Source organism: Macaca thibetana, chromosome 2 (genome assembly GCF_024542745.1).
Source record: "Macaca thibetana thibetana isolate TM-01 chromosome 2, ASM2454274v1, whole genome shotgun sequence".
Classification (NCBI taxonomy): domain Eukaryota; kingdom Metazoa; phylum Chordata; class Mammalia; order Primates; family Cercopithecidae; genus Macaca; species Macaca thibetana.
In genome coordinates, this window is record NC_065579.1 from 127056274 (window position 1) to 127073587 (window position 17314).

Genomic DNA, 17314 nt, shown 5'->3' on the forward strand with positions numbered 1-17314 from the left:
TGGAACTCTCATAGGCTGGAACTCTCATAGATTGGAACTCTCATAAACTATCACTTTTGGTGGGAATGTAAAATGGTACAGCCATGCTGCAGAACAGTTCAGCGTTTTCTTAAAACACTAAACACATACCTACCATATGGCTCGGTCATTCCGCCCTCAGGTATTTGCCTAAGAGAAATGAAAGCATACGTCCACATGAAGACTTGTATACAAATGTTCATAACAGCTTTATTTATAACAGCCCCAAAATGGAAACAACCGAGGCGTCCATCGATAGGTCAATGAACAGATCTATTCAATGAAGTAGTACTCAGCAATGAAAAACACAAAAACTCTTGACACATGCTACCACATGGATGAATCTCAAAATAACTAGACCGAGTAAAATAAGCCTGACCAAAAAAGGGATACATATTGTATGATTCAATTTACATAGAATTCTAGGACATGCAAACTAATAAGGGGGCCCAAGAGCACTTGGGGATGATGGGTCCGCTCCTCACTTCAATCGCGGTGACAGTTTTATGTGGGGTACACATATGCCAACACACTGTACACTTTCGATACGTGCAGTTTATGGGGTGTCAAGTACACTTCCTAAAATAAAAATATTGATGGGCTCTACATTCTGGAGACACTGGCAGTAGAACTATTATTTTCAGCTTGAAATATTAGCTACACTTTGGTAAAAATACTTTTGAATTTTATCTTCACAGTGATAGCAAGGAAAACAAAAGGTATACACATTCACTGATTGAAAAAAAAGTCATAAAGTTGTCCCCGTTTCTGTGGGGGGTTGGTTCCAGGACTCCTGAGGATACCAAAATCATCAGATGCTCAAGTCCCTGATAAAAAATGGTGCAGTATTTGCATATAACCTACCCACATCCTCCCGTACACTTTAGATCATCACTAGATTCCTTATATGATCCCATATAATGTAAATGCTGTGGAAATAGTTGTTATACTGTATTAGAGAATAATAACAAGAAAAAAAGTCTCCATGTTTGGTACAGATGCAATTTTTTCTTAAATATTTTTGATCTGCAGTTGGTTGAATCCACAGATGCGGATACAAATACAGCAGGCTGTCTATATACTAAGAAAAACTACAAAGTGAAAATGAGGAATTCTCATTCGGTAAATGAAACCAAATCTACCGTATTTCTCAACAACAAATAAAACCACCTAAGGGTCAATCATTTGGTGTCTGACGGCCGTCTCTCTCCTGCATATTGCTGTGGTTTACAGCAGTGGTGCTCTTGGGTTCAGAAACCTGAACTGTGGTCTTCAGTTGTTCCCCAAGCTCCTCTATCAGAGGTCCAGACACTCCAAGAGGCTGGGAAGAGGCAAGGGGCTTTCCCTGATTGGCATCAGACTCCTGGATGGCTGTGTTTTTGCATACTCCACCATCAACAATAAGAAGGGCACTGCTTTCTTCAAGAAAGGGACCTTGCAAAGAATTGACTGTCTCAGATGGACTGTCTTTGAGTTCATCTTGTTCTGAATCTGAGTCTGAGTCTTCGTTTCCAGATGACACGGTGCTGTCTGAGTCCTCCGAATCACTTGCCTCAGAGCTGGAGCAAAGTGTCTGCTGCCCAGAAACTGAATGGGCTGCTTTTAATGCAGTTTCTTCCTCCTGGACAAGCAGTGCTGCTGCTTCTAGTTCTTCCAGTTCTAACCCCAGCTGGGCCTTTGTAAGGGAGACTTCCTTTAAGGCTTCTGCAAGAGCTGCCAACTTTTTGGATCTTGAAAACATTTTAAGAACAAAGATTAGAATTATTTATTAATTGGCCTGAGGATAACAGGGTATGCAGCTTCCAAAAAAATAAAGTTGAATCCATATTTTAAATGGCACACCAGGATATATACCATAACAGATCCAAGATATATATGTAAAAACAGATCCAAGATATACATATTTTTTAAAAAGCGATTAAAAGTATTACAGGGAAACACAGACTTCCTTTATGACCCTAAGAAGGAGGAAGGCTTTTCTAACTATGACTCAAAATTCAGAAGCCACAAAAGAAAAGACTGATAAATTCAACTAAATAAAATCAATTTCTTGGCCAGGCGTGGCGGCTCACGCCTGTAATCCCAGCACTTTGGGAGGCTGAGGTGGGTGGATCACCTGAGGTCAGGAGTTCAAGACCAGCCTGGCCAACATGGTAAAACCCTGTCTCTACTAAAAATACAAAAAAAAAGCTGTGCACAGTGGCAGTCACCTGTAATCCCAGCTACTTGGAGGGCTGAGGCAGAAGAATCACTTGAACTCAGGAGGTGGAGGTTGTAGTGAGCCAAGATCACACTACTGCACTCCAGCTAGGCAACATAGTGAGACTCCGTCTCAAAAAGAAAAAGAAAAAAATCTATTCCTTCTGGGTAATATATCTATAATAAGTGCATATATATATATATATATACTAATAAACCCTAATTCTCCTAACAGAGTTCCTAATAATGGATATATAACAATCTAACAGAAAAATGGACAAGCAGACAATTTTCACAAAAGGAAATATAAGTAACTCTTAAATGTATTAGATGTTCAACTCCAGTCAAATAAGAGAAATACAAATTAAAGTCATATGTGAGATATATTTTTTATATGTCAGATTGGCAAATACCCAAACATTTGATATTATTCTGTTAGCAAGACTGCAGGAGAAAAGGCACTTTCATATACTGATGGAGGGAGATTAAATAGCTACAACCCCCAAGAAGGAGAACTTGGCGATAACTTTCAAAATGGAAAATGTATATACCCTGGACCCAGCAAGCCCCATGTCTAAAAATTAAACACATGTAGCACACACACTACATAACATAGGTCTGAGGTTATTTACTATGACATCATTTTTTAATACCTAAAAATTGGAAACAACCAAATGTCCTTGTTATAAGACTGGTTGACTGGTGAAATAAGTTATGGCATATCCACACAAAGGAATAGCCTACAGCTGTATAATGAATGAAGCTCTCCATGGGCCAATCCAGACTTACTGCTTAACACCACAAAAGGCTCACCATATGTATATGCTACATATATATAAAAAGGGAAAATAACAGGAAAGATATCAAAACAGATGTTTCTATTTGCTTGTATACTTCTCAATAAACTCTCCAAAGTGACAAAAAACAGTAACTTATGTAAAGGAGATAGGGTGGGAACTGGAAATATGGGGGATGACACAGGATGATGTGATGGAGCCTTTTCACTGCCATTGTTTTATTTTTAAACCTATATAAATGTATAAATGTTCACAATCTTAAAATGTACAAGGAGGAAAAGCAATATCAGCAGCATGGAGTACTTTTTCTTAAACCATTTCATATTATTTCAGAAGATTTTTTTGAGACAGAGTCTCACTCTGTCGCCAGGCTGGAGTACAGTGGCGCGATTTCGGCTCACTGCAACCTCCACCTCCCGGGTTCAAGCAATTCTCCTGTCTCAGCCTCCCGAATAGCTGGGACTACAGGTACGTACCACCAAGCCCAGCTAATTTTTTTGTATTTTTAGTAGAGACAGGGTTTCACCATGTTAGCCAAGATGGTCTTGATCTCCTGACCTCGTGATCCACCAGCCTCGGCCTCCCAAAGTGCTGGGATTACAGGTGTGAGCCACTGCGCCCAGCCGAAGATTCTTTTCCTCTAAATTACTTGCTAGATTTATAATATTACATTGTATCGAGTAAATAAACTTTTCCATTATTAACTTGGATGCAATTAGTTGTTTTTTGTTTCTAAAAGAACCAACATGACAGAAACTGACATTCTCCAAAGATGACTACTCTTCTAAAGGGGAAATCTAATGTGACAACTGAAGAAAGGTGGCAGTGAGTGAAAGTGGTAAACATGCTGACATGGTTTCTATGTTTCCCCAACTCCAAAGATAAAATGAACGTACAAAACATTGAGTGGCTTTGATACAAACTGGATGAGGGTGAGTTTACAAGATAAATTCATTTGTAAAAGTGTAGTCCATCCCATAACATTGGGAAAATGAGACTTCGTTTCAGTGCAACTGACAGTACAATAGGAAATACCGAAGATGGTATTTTAATCTGGGTGTCCGCATGTACCTGAAATGCTATTTCTCAAAATACTTAGCACAATAATGAGATTGTGCAGGGATTGCCCCCCACCCCCCACAAACCCTGCTGCCCCTTCACACGTGCAATCAGGCCGCAGAAGCACCACTGCAGTGCCCAAGGGTGAGCGGGAGGCACAGTGCGGTGAGTGGGACAAGGGCAGTCACCATTGTTGATGGGTAGCTTTCTCTTATGCAAGGAAAGCCCTGGGTTTCAGTGCCAGAATTTCCAGAGCGCTTAGAAAAAGGGAGGGGTTAGGGTAAAGAGGAAAACCAAGGTGACATCCACTAGAGTCAGTTAATGATTCACCAAAGCGTTATAATCCCTGGCTAATCTTTTATCAGTCTGAGGCATTTTTAAAAGCATAGTTATGGAATATGACGGCTGCAACATAATTTGCACTTATACCCAAGATAGTTGTAGATGATGTCCACCAATATTTTTAAACCTTGACTACCAGTGCCAAAGGATTCAGTCTGAGCTGCTGCAAAGTTCGTTCAGTCTAAGAACTAGTACACCACTCTGTTTCTCCATGAAGGGGAGTCCTCTCACGCAGCTTAAGAAATAAAGAGTAATAAATTTGGGAAAATGGATACTGCCTCTAATACTAGAAATAAAAACATGTAAAATAAAAGCTTTTACTTTACTGACTACATATCTCATTTTAATCGTCACGACAAATACGTCTCAACAATATACAAAGGATGATGTTCCACTAACATCACTGCACTTGCTCCATTAACCACCCTGTGAATCAGTACCATTGTTATCCCTACATTACAGATGAGGACACTGGAGCTTGCAGGGGTAGGAGAGCCACTGAGGTTCGCTCAGCTAACAAGGAGCGGTCACGACTGGAAACCCAAGCCTCAGAACTCCAGTCCTCTTCCCGTTCCATCAAAGGACCTCCCATGAATACACAGGCTTTGCAAAGTGTTCTTTTTTTTCTTTTCTTTCTTTTTTTTTTTCAGACAGAGTTTCACTCTTGTTGTCCGGGCTGGAGTGCAATGGCACAATCTCGGCTCACCACAACCTCCACCTCCTGGGTTCAAGCAGTTCTCCTGCCTCCGCCTCCTGAGTAGCTGGGATTACAGACACGCACCACCATGCCCGACTAATTTTGTATTTTTAGTAGAGACAGGGTGTTTCCATGTTGGTCAGGCTGGTCTTGAACTCCCGACCTCAGGCGATCTGCCTGCCTCGGCCTCCCAAACTGCTGGGATTACAGGCATGAGCCACCGTGCCTGGCCAAAGTGTCCTTTCTTAAAGCCACATTCTTTACTTCTTCCCAATTTGAGCTCCACTCAGCATCTTCCAACTGAGCAAGTTCTGACTTGCACAAAGCCCAGAATCCTCCAAAGCAATTGTGACTAATATATTTAGCTTAACGATGTTAAATGAAGTATACATACAAACATCATCTATGGAGGTTCAGAAAAGAAGGGTAAAGTTCAAATCATTTTTGTGAATTTCACTGAATATATTAAACATGCCAATTCTCAGGTTGATATTATTTGGATCTTTGTTATTGTCTACTATACAGATATTGTGTCCTGTCTTTTATACCTGTAGAAATGTGGAATTCCAAAGCTCCTCCCCTAGAATCCTGGCTCTTCTCAGAAAGCATACCCCACACACAGGGGGACTAAAAGTATCAAGTGTAACAGGCAGAAAAGTGGTGAAGCTGAATCCAGGGGCCCAAATAGGAACTCCCGTCTGTAACCAGCTGATGCGAACTTTTATCCTTCAGGAAAAAGTTTTTCACTTTCAGCATTATATTATGCTTAAAATTACCAGGCTACACAATAAGTGGGTGGGTGGATGGATGGATGGATGGATGGATGGATGGACGGACGGACGGACGGACGGACGGACGGACAGGTAGAGAGAGAGAGAGACAGACAGACAGATTTCTGATTCTTCACCAAGCTTCATTTCTATTTTATTATCCCACCCTTACTACTTCAAGCTGGCTAGCTTCCTAAATTAATAAAGTTCTGAAAGAAACTTTAATAGAAGAAACATTCTGAACTCTCTCCCATTCTTAAAGAATGCCAGGATAAAAACTGATTAAAATTCAAAATAGCATCGGTGTAGAATGTGCCCCAACAGTCTGAGGAATGAAAGTTGGGTTTGTTTTTATTCAATTACTTAGCACAGATAACCTAGCAATCACTGCTCACGAAAAGGGAAATTATTCCTGTAGGGAAAAAAAATTAAGCCATGAAAGAGTAGCTGTTTTGTTTTTTCAACCACTAGTACAATTAGAGTTGGTTCTAATCTGCCACTCCGTGTAAATTCTAGAATCTACTTCTGTAACAGACTTACCTTTTCAGAAAGCAGCTCACTTAAGGTAGGTAGTGTCATACTCAAAACAGACTAGGCTAGTTCATGTCCAAAAGCCTGGTCAAATGACATTATTAGATAACCACTCTTACAAACATCAGGTATCATTTATTTATTTATTTATTTATTTTTATTTTTTTGAGACAGGTTCTCACTCTATTGCCTGGGCTCTGGAAGTGCAATGGTGCGATCAGGGCTTCCTGTAGCCTTGACCTCCTGGGCAAAAGTGATCCTCCCACCTCAGCCTCCTGAGTAGCTGGGACTGCAGGCATATCCATCACACCCAGCTAATTTTTAAATTTTTTGTAAAGACAGGGTCTCCCTATGTTGCCCAGGCTGGTCTCGAACTCCTGGGCTCAAGTGATCCTCCCACCTTGGCCTCCCAGAGTGCCGCAATTACAGGCGTGAGCTGCAGCCCTGGCCATGGTACATTTTGATACTCTCAACAAACACATAGGCTGAGTTACTAGTTATAGTATATGTTTTTTTTGTTTTGGTTTTTTTTTTTTTGAGACGGAGTCTCGCTCTGTCGCCCAGGCTGGAGTGCAGTGGCCGGATCTCAGCTCACTGCAAGCTCCGCCTCCCGGGCTCACGCCATTCTCCTGCCTCAGCCTCCCGAGTAGCTGGGACTACAGGCGCCCACCACCTCGCCCGGCTAGTTTGTATTTTTTTAGTAGAGACGGGGTTTCACCATATTAGCCAGGATGGTCTCGATCTCCCGACCTCGTGATCCGCCCGTCTCGGCCTCCCAAAGTGCTGGGATTACAGGCTTGAGCCACCGCGCCCGGCAGTATATGTTTTTTGTTTATCTGGTTGGGTTTTCTTGAGAGAGTCTCACTCTGCCTTCCAGCCTGGAGTGTGGAGTACAGTGGCACGATCTCAGCTCACTGCAACCTCTACCTCCCTGGTTCAAGTGATTCTCCTGCCTCAGTCTCCCGAGTAGCTGGGATTACAGGCATGCACCACCACACCCGACTAATTTTTGCTATTTTTAGTAGAGACGACGTTTTGCCACATTGGCCAGGCTGGTCTCAAACTCCTGACCTCACAGTGATCCACCCACCTTGGTCTCTCAAAGTGCTGGGGATTACAGGGGTGAGCCACCATGCCTGGCTAGTTATAGTATATGTTTTATATCTCAGTGAGGATCACCTACCTGTTAAGAATGTATTTATTATAGAATGAAGAGACTCTGCATTTAAAAAAGACAACTGGATACCACTACTGTCATATTTTAATAAAACCACACGCAGAATAGATTTTTCTTAGAAAGTTACTGGAAATGTAATCCTACGATGTAACTTTAAAAACACCTTTCATTCTTTTTGCATATGTGAAATAATATCCTATTTGGAGAATTTCTCTTTAAAGACTGAAGACAAGTTATGCTACATGTAACTACCACCAAAGAGTAATTGCAACAGCAGAAAGTACATGCCTTGACTGTGGCAAAGCTGATACAAAATTTCCTCAATTATTTTACATTTGGTGACTGTATTTAGGAGGGGGAAAGCCTCCACAGCCTTATGAAGCAACCAAAACAAAATGCAAAAGGAGCCTGAAATGTAGGGGCAGGGAGAACTGGGTATAAATGGAAAGCATACATCCTGTTTTTTTGCTGTAGTTTTGTCTCAAACTATCAATCAACTTTTCACCACTTCCTGCAATAGCAGGTCTACTATAAATCTTATAGTAACCGACTAGGTTTCATTTCCTCTGCCCAAACCTAGAAGCCTGCCAGGCATGACATACTGAGACTAGAGCCCACAACTGATCACAGAGGACAAGACTCCAGTGAGGCAATTCCAGACAGTTCAAACTGGATGCTTACTGACTAACCTGGCCTTTTAATTTCACAGCATACCACACACACAATCTCAGGTTCTATCTGGGACCAAACAGTAGATCAGATTTCTTTTTTTTTTTTTTTTTTTTTTTTTTTTTGTTTGAGAGATGGGGTGTCTCTGCATTGCCCAGGCTGGAGACCAGTAGTCAAAGGAGCAGTAATACCACATTACAATGTTGAACTACTGGCCTCAACAGCCTTCCTGCCTCAGCTTCCCAAGTAGGTGGAACTATGGGTACGTGCCACTGAGCCCGGCTTCAACTTTCTTTCTGAAGGGCATTTACTGCCTATCAATGGTAGACTGGATAAAGAAAACATGGTACATATACACCATGGAATACCATGCAGCCATAAAAGGAACAAGATCATGTCCTTTGTAGCAACATGGATGGAGCTGGAGGCCATTTTCCTTAGCAAACTAACGCAGGAACAGAAAACCAAATACCACATGTCTCACTTATAAGTGGGAGCTAAATGATGAGAACACATGGACACATAGAGGGGAACAACACACACTGGGGCCTATTAGAGGGTGGAGGGTGGGAGGAGGAGAGGATCAGGAAAAATAATGAGTACTAGGCTTAATAACTGGGTGGTGAAAATAATCTGTACATCAAACTCCCATGACATAAGTTTCCCATATATAACAAACCTAGACGTGTCTCTGAACTTAAAAGTTAAATTTTTAAGAAGGGCATTTGTGATAATAACATGTCATTGTTCCTCTCTACTGAAAAGAACCAGTTCCAAACTTTAGGTTCCTTGGCCCAAAACACACATATGTAGCCTGATCTAAAGGTAATGCACTGGCTTTAAGAAGAAGTTGCTGGTGAAATTCCTATCTTGAATCTGAGAGCCGCCAAGGAAAACAAATACCAGTGGATGCACAGAGGAACGCAGAGCTGTCTGTTCTTATTCTGTAACAGTGAGAAGCACTTCTAGCGCAGCCATTAACAAAAACATTCAATCTCTACGAACAAGAAATGACTAACTTAATACAAGGAAGGCTGCAAGATAAAGAGTTATTTATCTTTATCTTATTGACCCATATCTTATTGGTCCATACCTAGTTTGGGCCAATAAAACAACTTCTCATACACATTTCAACTGGCTTTTATGCCATTTTGTGGGCGCAGGCTCTGGGAAACATCATCTAGTCCATGGATCAGCAGAAGCATTTTCTGAAAACTCCCTGTATTAGTTTCCTAAGGCTGCCATAATAAACCATCCAAAACTAGTAGCAGAAAACAAGATAAATAAATTTATTTTTCACAGTTCTTGAGGCTACTTTTTTTTTCTTTTTTCTTTTTGAGACAGAGTGTCATTCTATTGTCCAGGCTGGAATGCAATGGCACGATCTCGGCTACTGCAACCTCCGCCTCCTGGGTTCAAGCAATTCTTCTGCCTCAGCCTCCTGAGTAGCTGGGATTACAGGTGCACACTACCACGCCCAGTTAATTTTTGTATTTTGGAAGAGACGGGGTTTCACCATGTTGGCCAGGCTGGTCTCGAACTCCCGACCTCATGATCCGCCCGCCTCGGCTTTCCAAAGAACTGGGATTACAGGCGTGAGTCACCGCACCCGGCCAAGGCTACTATTAATAGTTCAGAATTAAGGCATTAGCAGGGTTGGTTCCTTCTCAGGGCAGAATCCCTTCTATACCCTTTTCTTAGCTTCTGGTGTTGCTGGCAATCCTTGGAGTTTCTTGGCTTGTAAATGCATCACTCCAAGCTCTGCCTCTGTTGTTACAGGGTGTTCTTCCTATGTGTTCGTGACTTCACATGGCCATCTTCACTCTGTGTGTGTCTTAGTGTCTCTTCTTTTCTTATGAGGTCACCAGTCACAGTGGATTAAGGGCCCACCCTACTCTAGCATGACCTCATCTTAACTAATTACATCTGCAATGACTCTATTTCCAAATAAGGTCACATTGTGAGTTTCTGCAAGGACATGAATTTTGGACGGACATCACAGGGCATCACTGTAACACAGTACACCTTGTAGAGCTAAAATAAATAGTGGAGATGCTCATTAATAGAGGGTAATAGACCAGAAAAAAGTAAGCCAACTTAAAATGGAGACCAAAATTTAATAGTAAATAATGATGATAAGCTTAAAACTTCACATTGAGGCTGGATACAGTGGCTCACGCCTGTTATCCCAGCACTCTGGGAGGCCAAGGTGGGCGGATCACTTGAAGTCAGCAGTTCAAGACCAGCCTGGCCAACATGGTGAAATGCTGTCTCTATTAAAAATACAAAAATTAGCCGGCTGTGGTGGCAGGTGCCTGTAATCCCAGCTACTCAGGAAGCTGAGGCAGGAGAATCACTTGAACCTGGGAGGCAGAGGTTGTAGTGAGCAGAGATTGTACCCACTACACTCCACACTCCAGCCTCAGCAACAGAGGGAGACTCTGTGTCAAAAAAACAAACAAACAAACAAACAAAAACCAAACACTTCACCTTGAAACAAAATTACAAACTACAAAAATAAATTTATGAAATATTTAACAATGTTAACAATATGTAGGTTACAACTGCAATCACGTACTAATTCTCAAAAACAGCAAAGAATGAACCAAATAGTAATTGTATTTGTAACTGTTCTAACAAAATTCTATTACAGCACCATCTAACATTCATCATGTCATGTTGGTCTTTTTGTAGCAGAATCAGAGAAGGTAAATCTTACAGAAAAAAATCAAGGGTATCATCAGTTTCCTCAAGGGCCTCTCAATCATGTGAGGCTCAAATCAATCCTTTAATCAATCCTTTAATATTCAAAATAAGAATTTTCCACTAATTTCACTATTATTGTAGAGTTTTCTTCTTCAATTGTTTACTATGGTGAGCAGTTCCGTGTGGTTCAAGCACATCCCCCATATCACTTCCAATGTTTTCGTGAAATCCTTGATCTTTTGGTTGACTTGCAATTTATTTGCACTGTACAATATCAATGATCAACAAGAAGTCAAACAACAAAAATACTGGCAAGATGGATGGGAAAGATGCTGGGAAGGAAATGATATAGTAGAATGTGGATGAAATTTATTAAGAGGCTTGCTCATTATTTTTGAGTTTTGACTACCATCGCATTTCTCTAACTTTTTAAGTGCAGAAACTCAATGAATATTCAGAAAGGACTTTCTGCATGACACATATAGGTGGCTGTATTAGAGAGATCCACTGAAATTTCATTCTTTAAGGGAGCACAGAAGTCATCTACTCCAATTCTTCCACTTCATAAATGCAGTTGACATGACTGGCTACTTTGATGCAGCTTGAATGTTTGTGTGACTTAAATTGGAAGAGTTGCAACAAGATATTAATCCCAAAGTTCCAAGCTTAAAGGGTTCTTCTCTCTCACCTGCTCTCTTTCAACTGCTTACAGGGTAGTTGTTATGACAGTAATAGAAATTATTTAATTTTTGAAAAAGACTGTTGAAACCTTCAATGCTATTTAATTCCTATGGAGAAGTCAGCTTGACTGTGATGTACTAAGCTTAGGAAAAATACAATGTGGAGTTAGAAAATAATCAGTATCAAATCATTCCTTAAGGAAATGACAGTGACCACTTTCCAAAAGTCCCTGGCAGAAAATAACTTCTGTCTTCTTGAAATATTACAAACTATATAAAGGTTTTAAAAATCACAAAATAGACCTCCATATCCCTTTATGAAAAGTCAACTGTAGGTTTCCTGTACTTAGATTGATAAAAGCTCTCAAGATGATTCCAACGATTCAACAACTATGCCACTTTTCAAAAAAGTTTATGACCTCTGGTCCTTAGCGCTTTAGTAGAGAATACAAATATTCATGAACGCATTAATATATATCTGACACATTAGACTACAGATCCCAAGAAGGTGAGGGAAATAAAATTTTTATTTTTACTTATTTTTAAATTTTTTGTTATTCTTTTAGGGATGGGGTCTTGTTCCATTGCCCAGGCTGGAGTGCAGTGGCTCAATCACAGCTTACTGCAGCCTCAACCTACTGCGTTCAAGCCATCCTGCCACTTCAGCCTACTGAGTAGCCAGGATTAGAAGCACACACCACCATGCCTGGCTACTTTATAAATTTTCTGTAGTGACACGGTCTTGCTACATTGTCCAGGCTGGTCTCAAACTCCTGGGCTCAAGCGACCCTCCTGAACCAGCCTCCCAAAGTGCTAAGATTATAGGCATAAGCTACTGCGCTGGGCCAAGAAATAAAATTTTTAGATGTATTTGAATAATAGTGTCAAATCACTACGGCAAACAGTGATAATAAAGACTCAACCACCTCTTGGATGCTACGCAAAAGGACAAAGGTTCTTTGACAGTATCTGTTAATACAAAAGGCTTGCACTTCCTGTGCAGTAACTCTGTGCAGGCTTTCTAAGTATTTCACATGGTAAACTCATGAAGTACTTATAGCAACCCTGTGATATAGGTACTATTATTATCCTTACTGGTAAAATAAGAAAATAATGTGGCACCTTCTTTGAGCCATGGAGGACCAAAGAAGATGTCATATTATCACAGAACGACAACTCTAAAGACCTCAAGCAGAACATGTCTTACTTTTTATGTTAATATGTGTGAACTCACATACAGTTTCCCCTAGTTCACAATTATATAGAGAATCATTTACTTTAATCTTCAAACGATAAACAGGTGGGCTACATGTTTAAAAAGTCCTCCATCAGAATTACTCTTCTGCACAGAAGAGGTGAAAAGCAGGGGAGCTAAAGGCAAGGAGATAGGCTCTAGCTCCAGCAGTTCTTTTTGAGGACAGTCTGCACATAAACATGTACATACATACATGTGCCCACACACACACATACATGTGCCCACAAACATGTACATACATACATGTGCACACACATGTGCCTATACAAACATCTGCCCACACACATTAGTAAACACATAGACACACATCCATTTTTTGAGAAAAATAAATGACTAAAAAAAAAAAAACTTGCTATGGCAATGGTAAATACTGAAAAGAATGGCTCTCATAAGGTTTATCCAAATGCAGAGAAGCCACCATTTGGCTCAACCCCAACCACCACTTAAGAAATTCAAGGGTGAGGGCGACAAATAGGTTAAGAAAGGTACAATGTTGGCCGGGTGCGGTGGCTCAAGCCTGTAATCCCAGCACTTTGGGAGGCCGAGATGGGCGGATCACAAGGTCAGGAGATCGAGACCATCCTGGTTAACACGATGAAACCCCGTCTCTACTAAAAATCACAAAAAACTAGCCGGGCGAGGTGGCGGGCGCCTGTAGTCCCAGCTACTCGGGAGGCTGAGGCAGGAGAATGGCGTAAACCCGGGAGGCGGAGCTTGCAGTGAGCTGAGATCTGGCCACTGCACTCCAGCCTGGGCTACAGAGCGAGACTCTGTCTCAAAAAAAAAAAAAAAAAAAAAAAGAAAGGTACAATGTCCATAAAGAACTGTGTGAAAGAAACACAGTTCACCCCAGCTTTGCAACTCTTTTATATTTTTGCCAGGCCAGATCAAATTCTCAGAGATGGAAATGTGGGTCTCATAAATTTGCCACATTTCTCTCTACTCCCTAGCAGAAATGCTTTTGCTGAAATGTGCTTCACTGTGATCCCAAAAGCTGATTTAAATAACAGTCCCATGAAAATCTCTTGGAATTGTATACCTCACTTGAATTGTGTACCTCGCAAGGTCTCCCGTTCCACATGGGCTGTTCAAATCCGTGACTCACTCAACATGAGAGAATGTACCTAGAGCTCCTCCTTGCTCCCAGTTTCATTTTGTTTCTACTTTTTTTTTTTTTTTTTTGAGACAGAATCTTGCTCTGTCACCCAGGCTAGAGTGCAGTGGGGTGATCTCAGCTCACTACGACCTCTGCCTCCTGGGTTCAAGCAATTCTCCTGCCTCAGCCTCCCGAATAGCTGGGATTACAGGCACGCACCACCACGCCTGGCTAATTTTTGTATTTTTAGTAGAGACAGGAGTTCACCATGTTGGCCAGGCTGGTCTCGAACCCCTGACGTCAGGCGATCCGTCTGCCTCAGCCTCCCAAAGTGCTGGGATTATAGGCATGAGCCACCACGTCCAGCCTGTTTCTGCTTTTAATTTTCTTCTTTTACCTTCACCTTTATTATGCCATCTTGTTTTACACACACACACACACACACACACACACACACACAGAGAAATGCTTTAAATAATTTCTAGTACAAGGCAGAGTATAAATTATGAATGAAACCAATTATCTGCTTAAGTAAAAGACACCTTTGTAGGATAGGAAAGGACAGGAGAAACGGGGACTACAAGTCGCAGGCTGAAGCAGAGCTCTCCAATCCACTTTCTTCTCTATGACTATTCCATGAAGCATGGTATTTGGGCACATCAGACTTGGAACAATTCTGACAACATTCCTACATTTCACCTGTTTTGTGAAAAAAGGGCAAACAGTGTTGTTTAATGATGTAGGATTTTGACCTGTTAACTGTTCAAATGAAACGGCTGTTTGGATTCAGTTAAACTAAGTAGAGGTCAGTCAACTAAATAGAGAAGGTGTCACTATAAAGTTGGTGGTAGAAGGAAGATACTGTGGGTTGAATTGTGTCCCCCCACAAAGATGTGTTGATGTCCTAAGCCCTGGAAGCTGTGAATGTCACCTGTTTTGGAAACAGGGTATTTGCAGATGTAATCAAGATTGGATACTGGATTAGGGTGGGCCTTCAGTCCACCAACTGGTGTCCTTATAAAAAACACAATGTAAACACAATGTAAAGACACAGGGACACAGAGAATGCCATGAAGGTGGAGGCAGAGATTGGCATGATGTGCTCGTATGCCAGAGGATGTCTAGGGTTGCCAGCAACTGCTGAAGCCAGCAGAGAGGCACCAGAACAGATTCTGCTGCAGAGTTTGCAGAAGGAACCAACCCAAATGACACCTTGATTTTGTAATTCTAGCCTCCAGGAATGCAAGGAAGAAAGGTCTGTGGTTTTAAGCCACCCAGTCTGTGGTAATTTGTTACAGCAGCCTTAGGAAATGAATATAGAAGAACATCAGTGATCAAGATCTTTAGAGCAGAACAGAAATTAGAAAGCATTGCACAGTATGCTCCTGAGTTTACAAATGGGGGAAAAAAAAAGACACCACTAAAAGTAACAACAGCAAGGCACAGAAAAGTTTTCTTTGCATAATAACATGAGGGGAATAGATTAGTTTGTTACTAATTCCCATCCAAGCCCAAAATGCTACACTTTTACACTATGATCACAATGTTCCCCTGCTAAAAACCTGCAATGACTTCCCAAACTCAGAATAAAATCCAAACTCCCGACTGAAGACAAGGCTGTGTAAGACCTGGAACCCACCACTCTTGGCTCTCTCATGATTCTCATCCAGGCCACTAAGCTAACCCCTAACTGCCCTCTCTCTGTCCCAAGGACACATCAACAAATTCTCACACAGCCTTTGTACTTGTTCCCTTCTTTCTGGAATGCTCTTCCACAAGTATTCCCATGCTGGCTCCTACTCATTCACAATTCAACTAAAATGCTCTCAGAGAGTCTTGCAAAAGCAGTCTAGTTAAAGCAATGCTTCCCAAGGCGTTTCGTATCATGGAACACACAGAAAAACTGTCTCTATCCAGCATGGCGCGTTGGGTAAACTCACCAGGCTGGCCCACATCCTACCTGCCATCCCGAGGGCTGAGGGGCAATATGCACACTCACCTGAAGCCCTACTTGTGGTGTCTTGGACCACCAGCTGGGTTGCTCTGCCCTTCACCCTCCACTGACATTCACTATTATGAGCTTAACATTTGAGGAGAGTTCTGAGGTGTAAGGAAGTAGAAGTCCTGGGTAAACTTTCAAATGGCATCTCCTTTAACTTCACTGTCCCATTTTGAAAGCAGAATAAAAAATAACTGCTTTCAAAATTTCCTGGCATACTCAGAAAAAAAGACAAGGTCAAGTGACTTCATATGTTTTCTTTGGATGTTTGTTCTAAATGCTAATTTTTCTTTGGCTACAAAATGTAAAGTATGTGTGCTATACTGCTTTCACAGTACTAAGACAAACTACTCAAGTGTTGGCGTGTTGACTGCGTTATGCAGAAGCAGAAGCATGCAGGTCTTCACAATATAATAGGAGGCAAAAACTTCGAAAATTCAGAATATTTATGCAGTCACTGTTACAATATGCAATGAAATGTCTTTTTTTTTTTTTTTTTTTTTTTCCTCCCGAGACGGAGTCTTCTTCTGTCAACCGGGCTGGAGTACAGTGGCGTGATCTCGGCTCACTGCAAGCTCTGCCTCCCAGGTTCACACGAGATTCTCCTGCCTCAGCCTCCCAAGTAGCTGGGATTACAGAGGCACACCACCACAGCCGGCTAATTTTTTTGTATTTTTAGTAGAGATGGGGTTTCACCATGTTGGCTAGACTGGTCTCGAACTCCTGACCTCATGATCTGCCCACCTTGGCCTCCCAAAGTGCTGGGATTATAGGCGTGAACCACTGCGCCTGGCCAAAATGTTTTCTTAAATGCATGCCACAATGGCATGAGTTAGTTAACCCAGAACCATTCTATGGTTTCTTAATGCCAATCCTATTCTACAAAATGAATGAAAGTAATGCATTGCCCGCTGGCTCAGTTTGAGTTTTCAGGAATTATTAAATGACTGACATGTCACAAAAGCTCTGCCTCTTCCCAGTCATTCTGAACCTAAAAGAGTGTCTGTAACCCTTGTTTTCCTACAGAGAAAGCAGGGATGAACACAAGAGGGCACCGTTATGGCACAGAGGCACGGGACAGGGCCAGTCACAACATGGAGTGTCCATCTCTCAGGCAGAGCTGCTGTACTGTCCCATAGTCCTAAACAAACAATCCCACACTGTGCCAGTCAGGATAGCTCACTGACTTAATAAGAACAGCTATTTAACTTGTGTCTCTTCTGTAGGAGAGCCAGGCCTAGGAGCTGTAGCATTCAGCATTCAAGAGATCCTTCTGAACACAGGTCCTTGTTGGAACAGAGAGGACTGTGCTAGGGGTG

General features: G+C 41.6%; 1 protein-coding gene across 1 annotated transcript in view; it reads right to left on the bottom strand.

Annotated features, from left to right (window-relative positions):
- Positions 1 to 203: 203 nt before the first annotated feature.
- The window catches only part of SHQ1 (SHQ1, H/ACA ribonucleoprotein assembly factor), a 106527-nt gene continuing 89416 nt past the window's right edge, over positions 204 to 17314 (bottom strand). Inside the window, exon 11 of the mRNA XM_050781354.1 lies at positions 204 to 1748. Coding sequence (XP_050637311.1) covers positions 1196 to 1748 — 553 coding nt within the window. The 3' untranslated portion in view covers positions 204 to 1195. The remainder of the gene's footprint in view (positions 1749 to 17314) is intronic.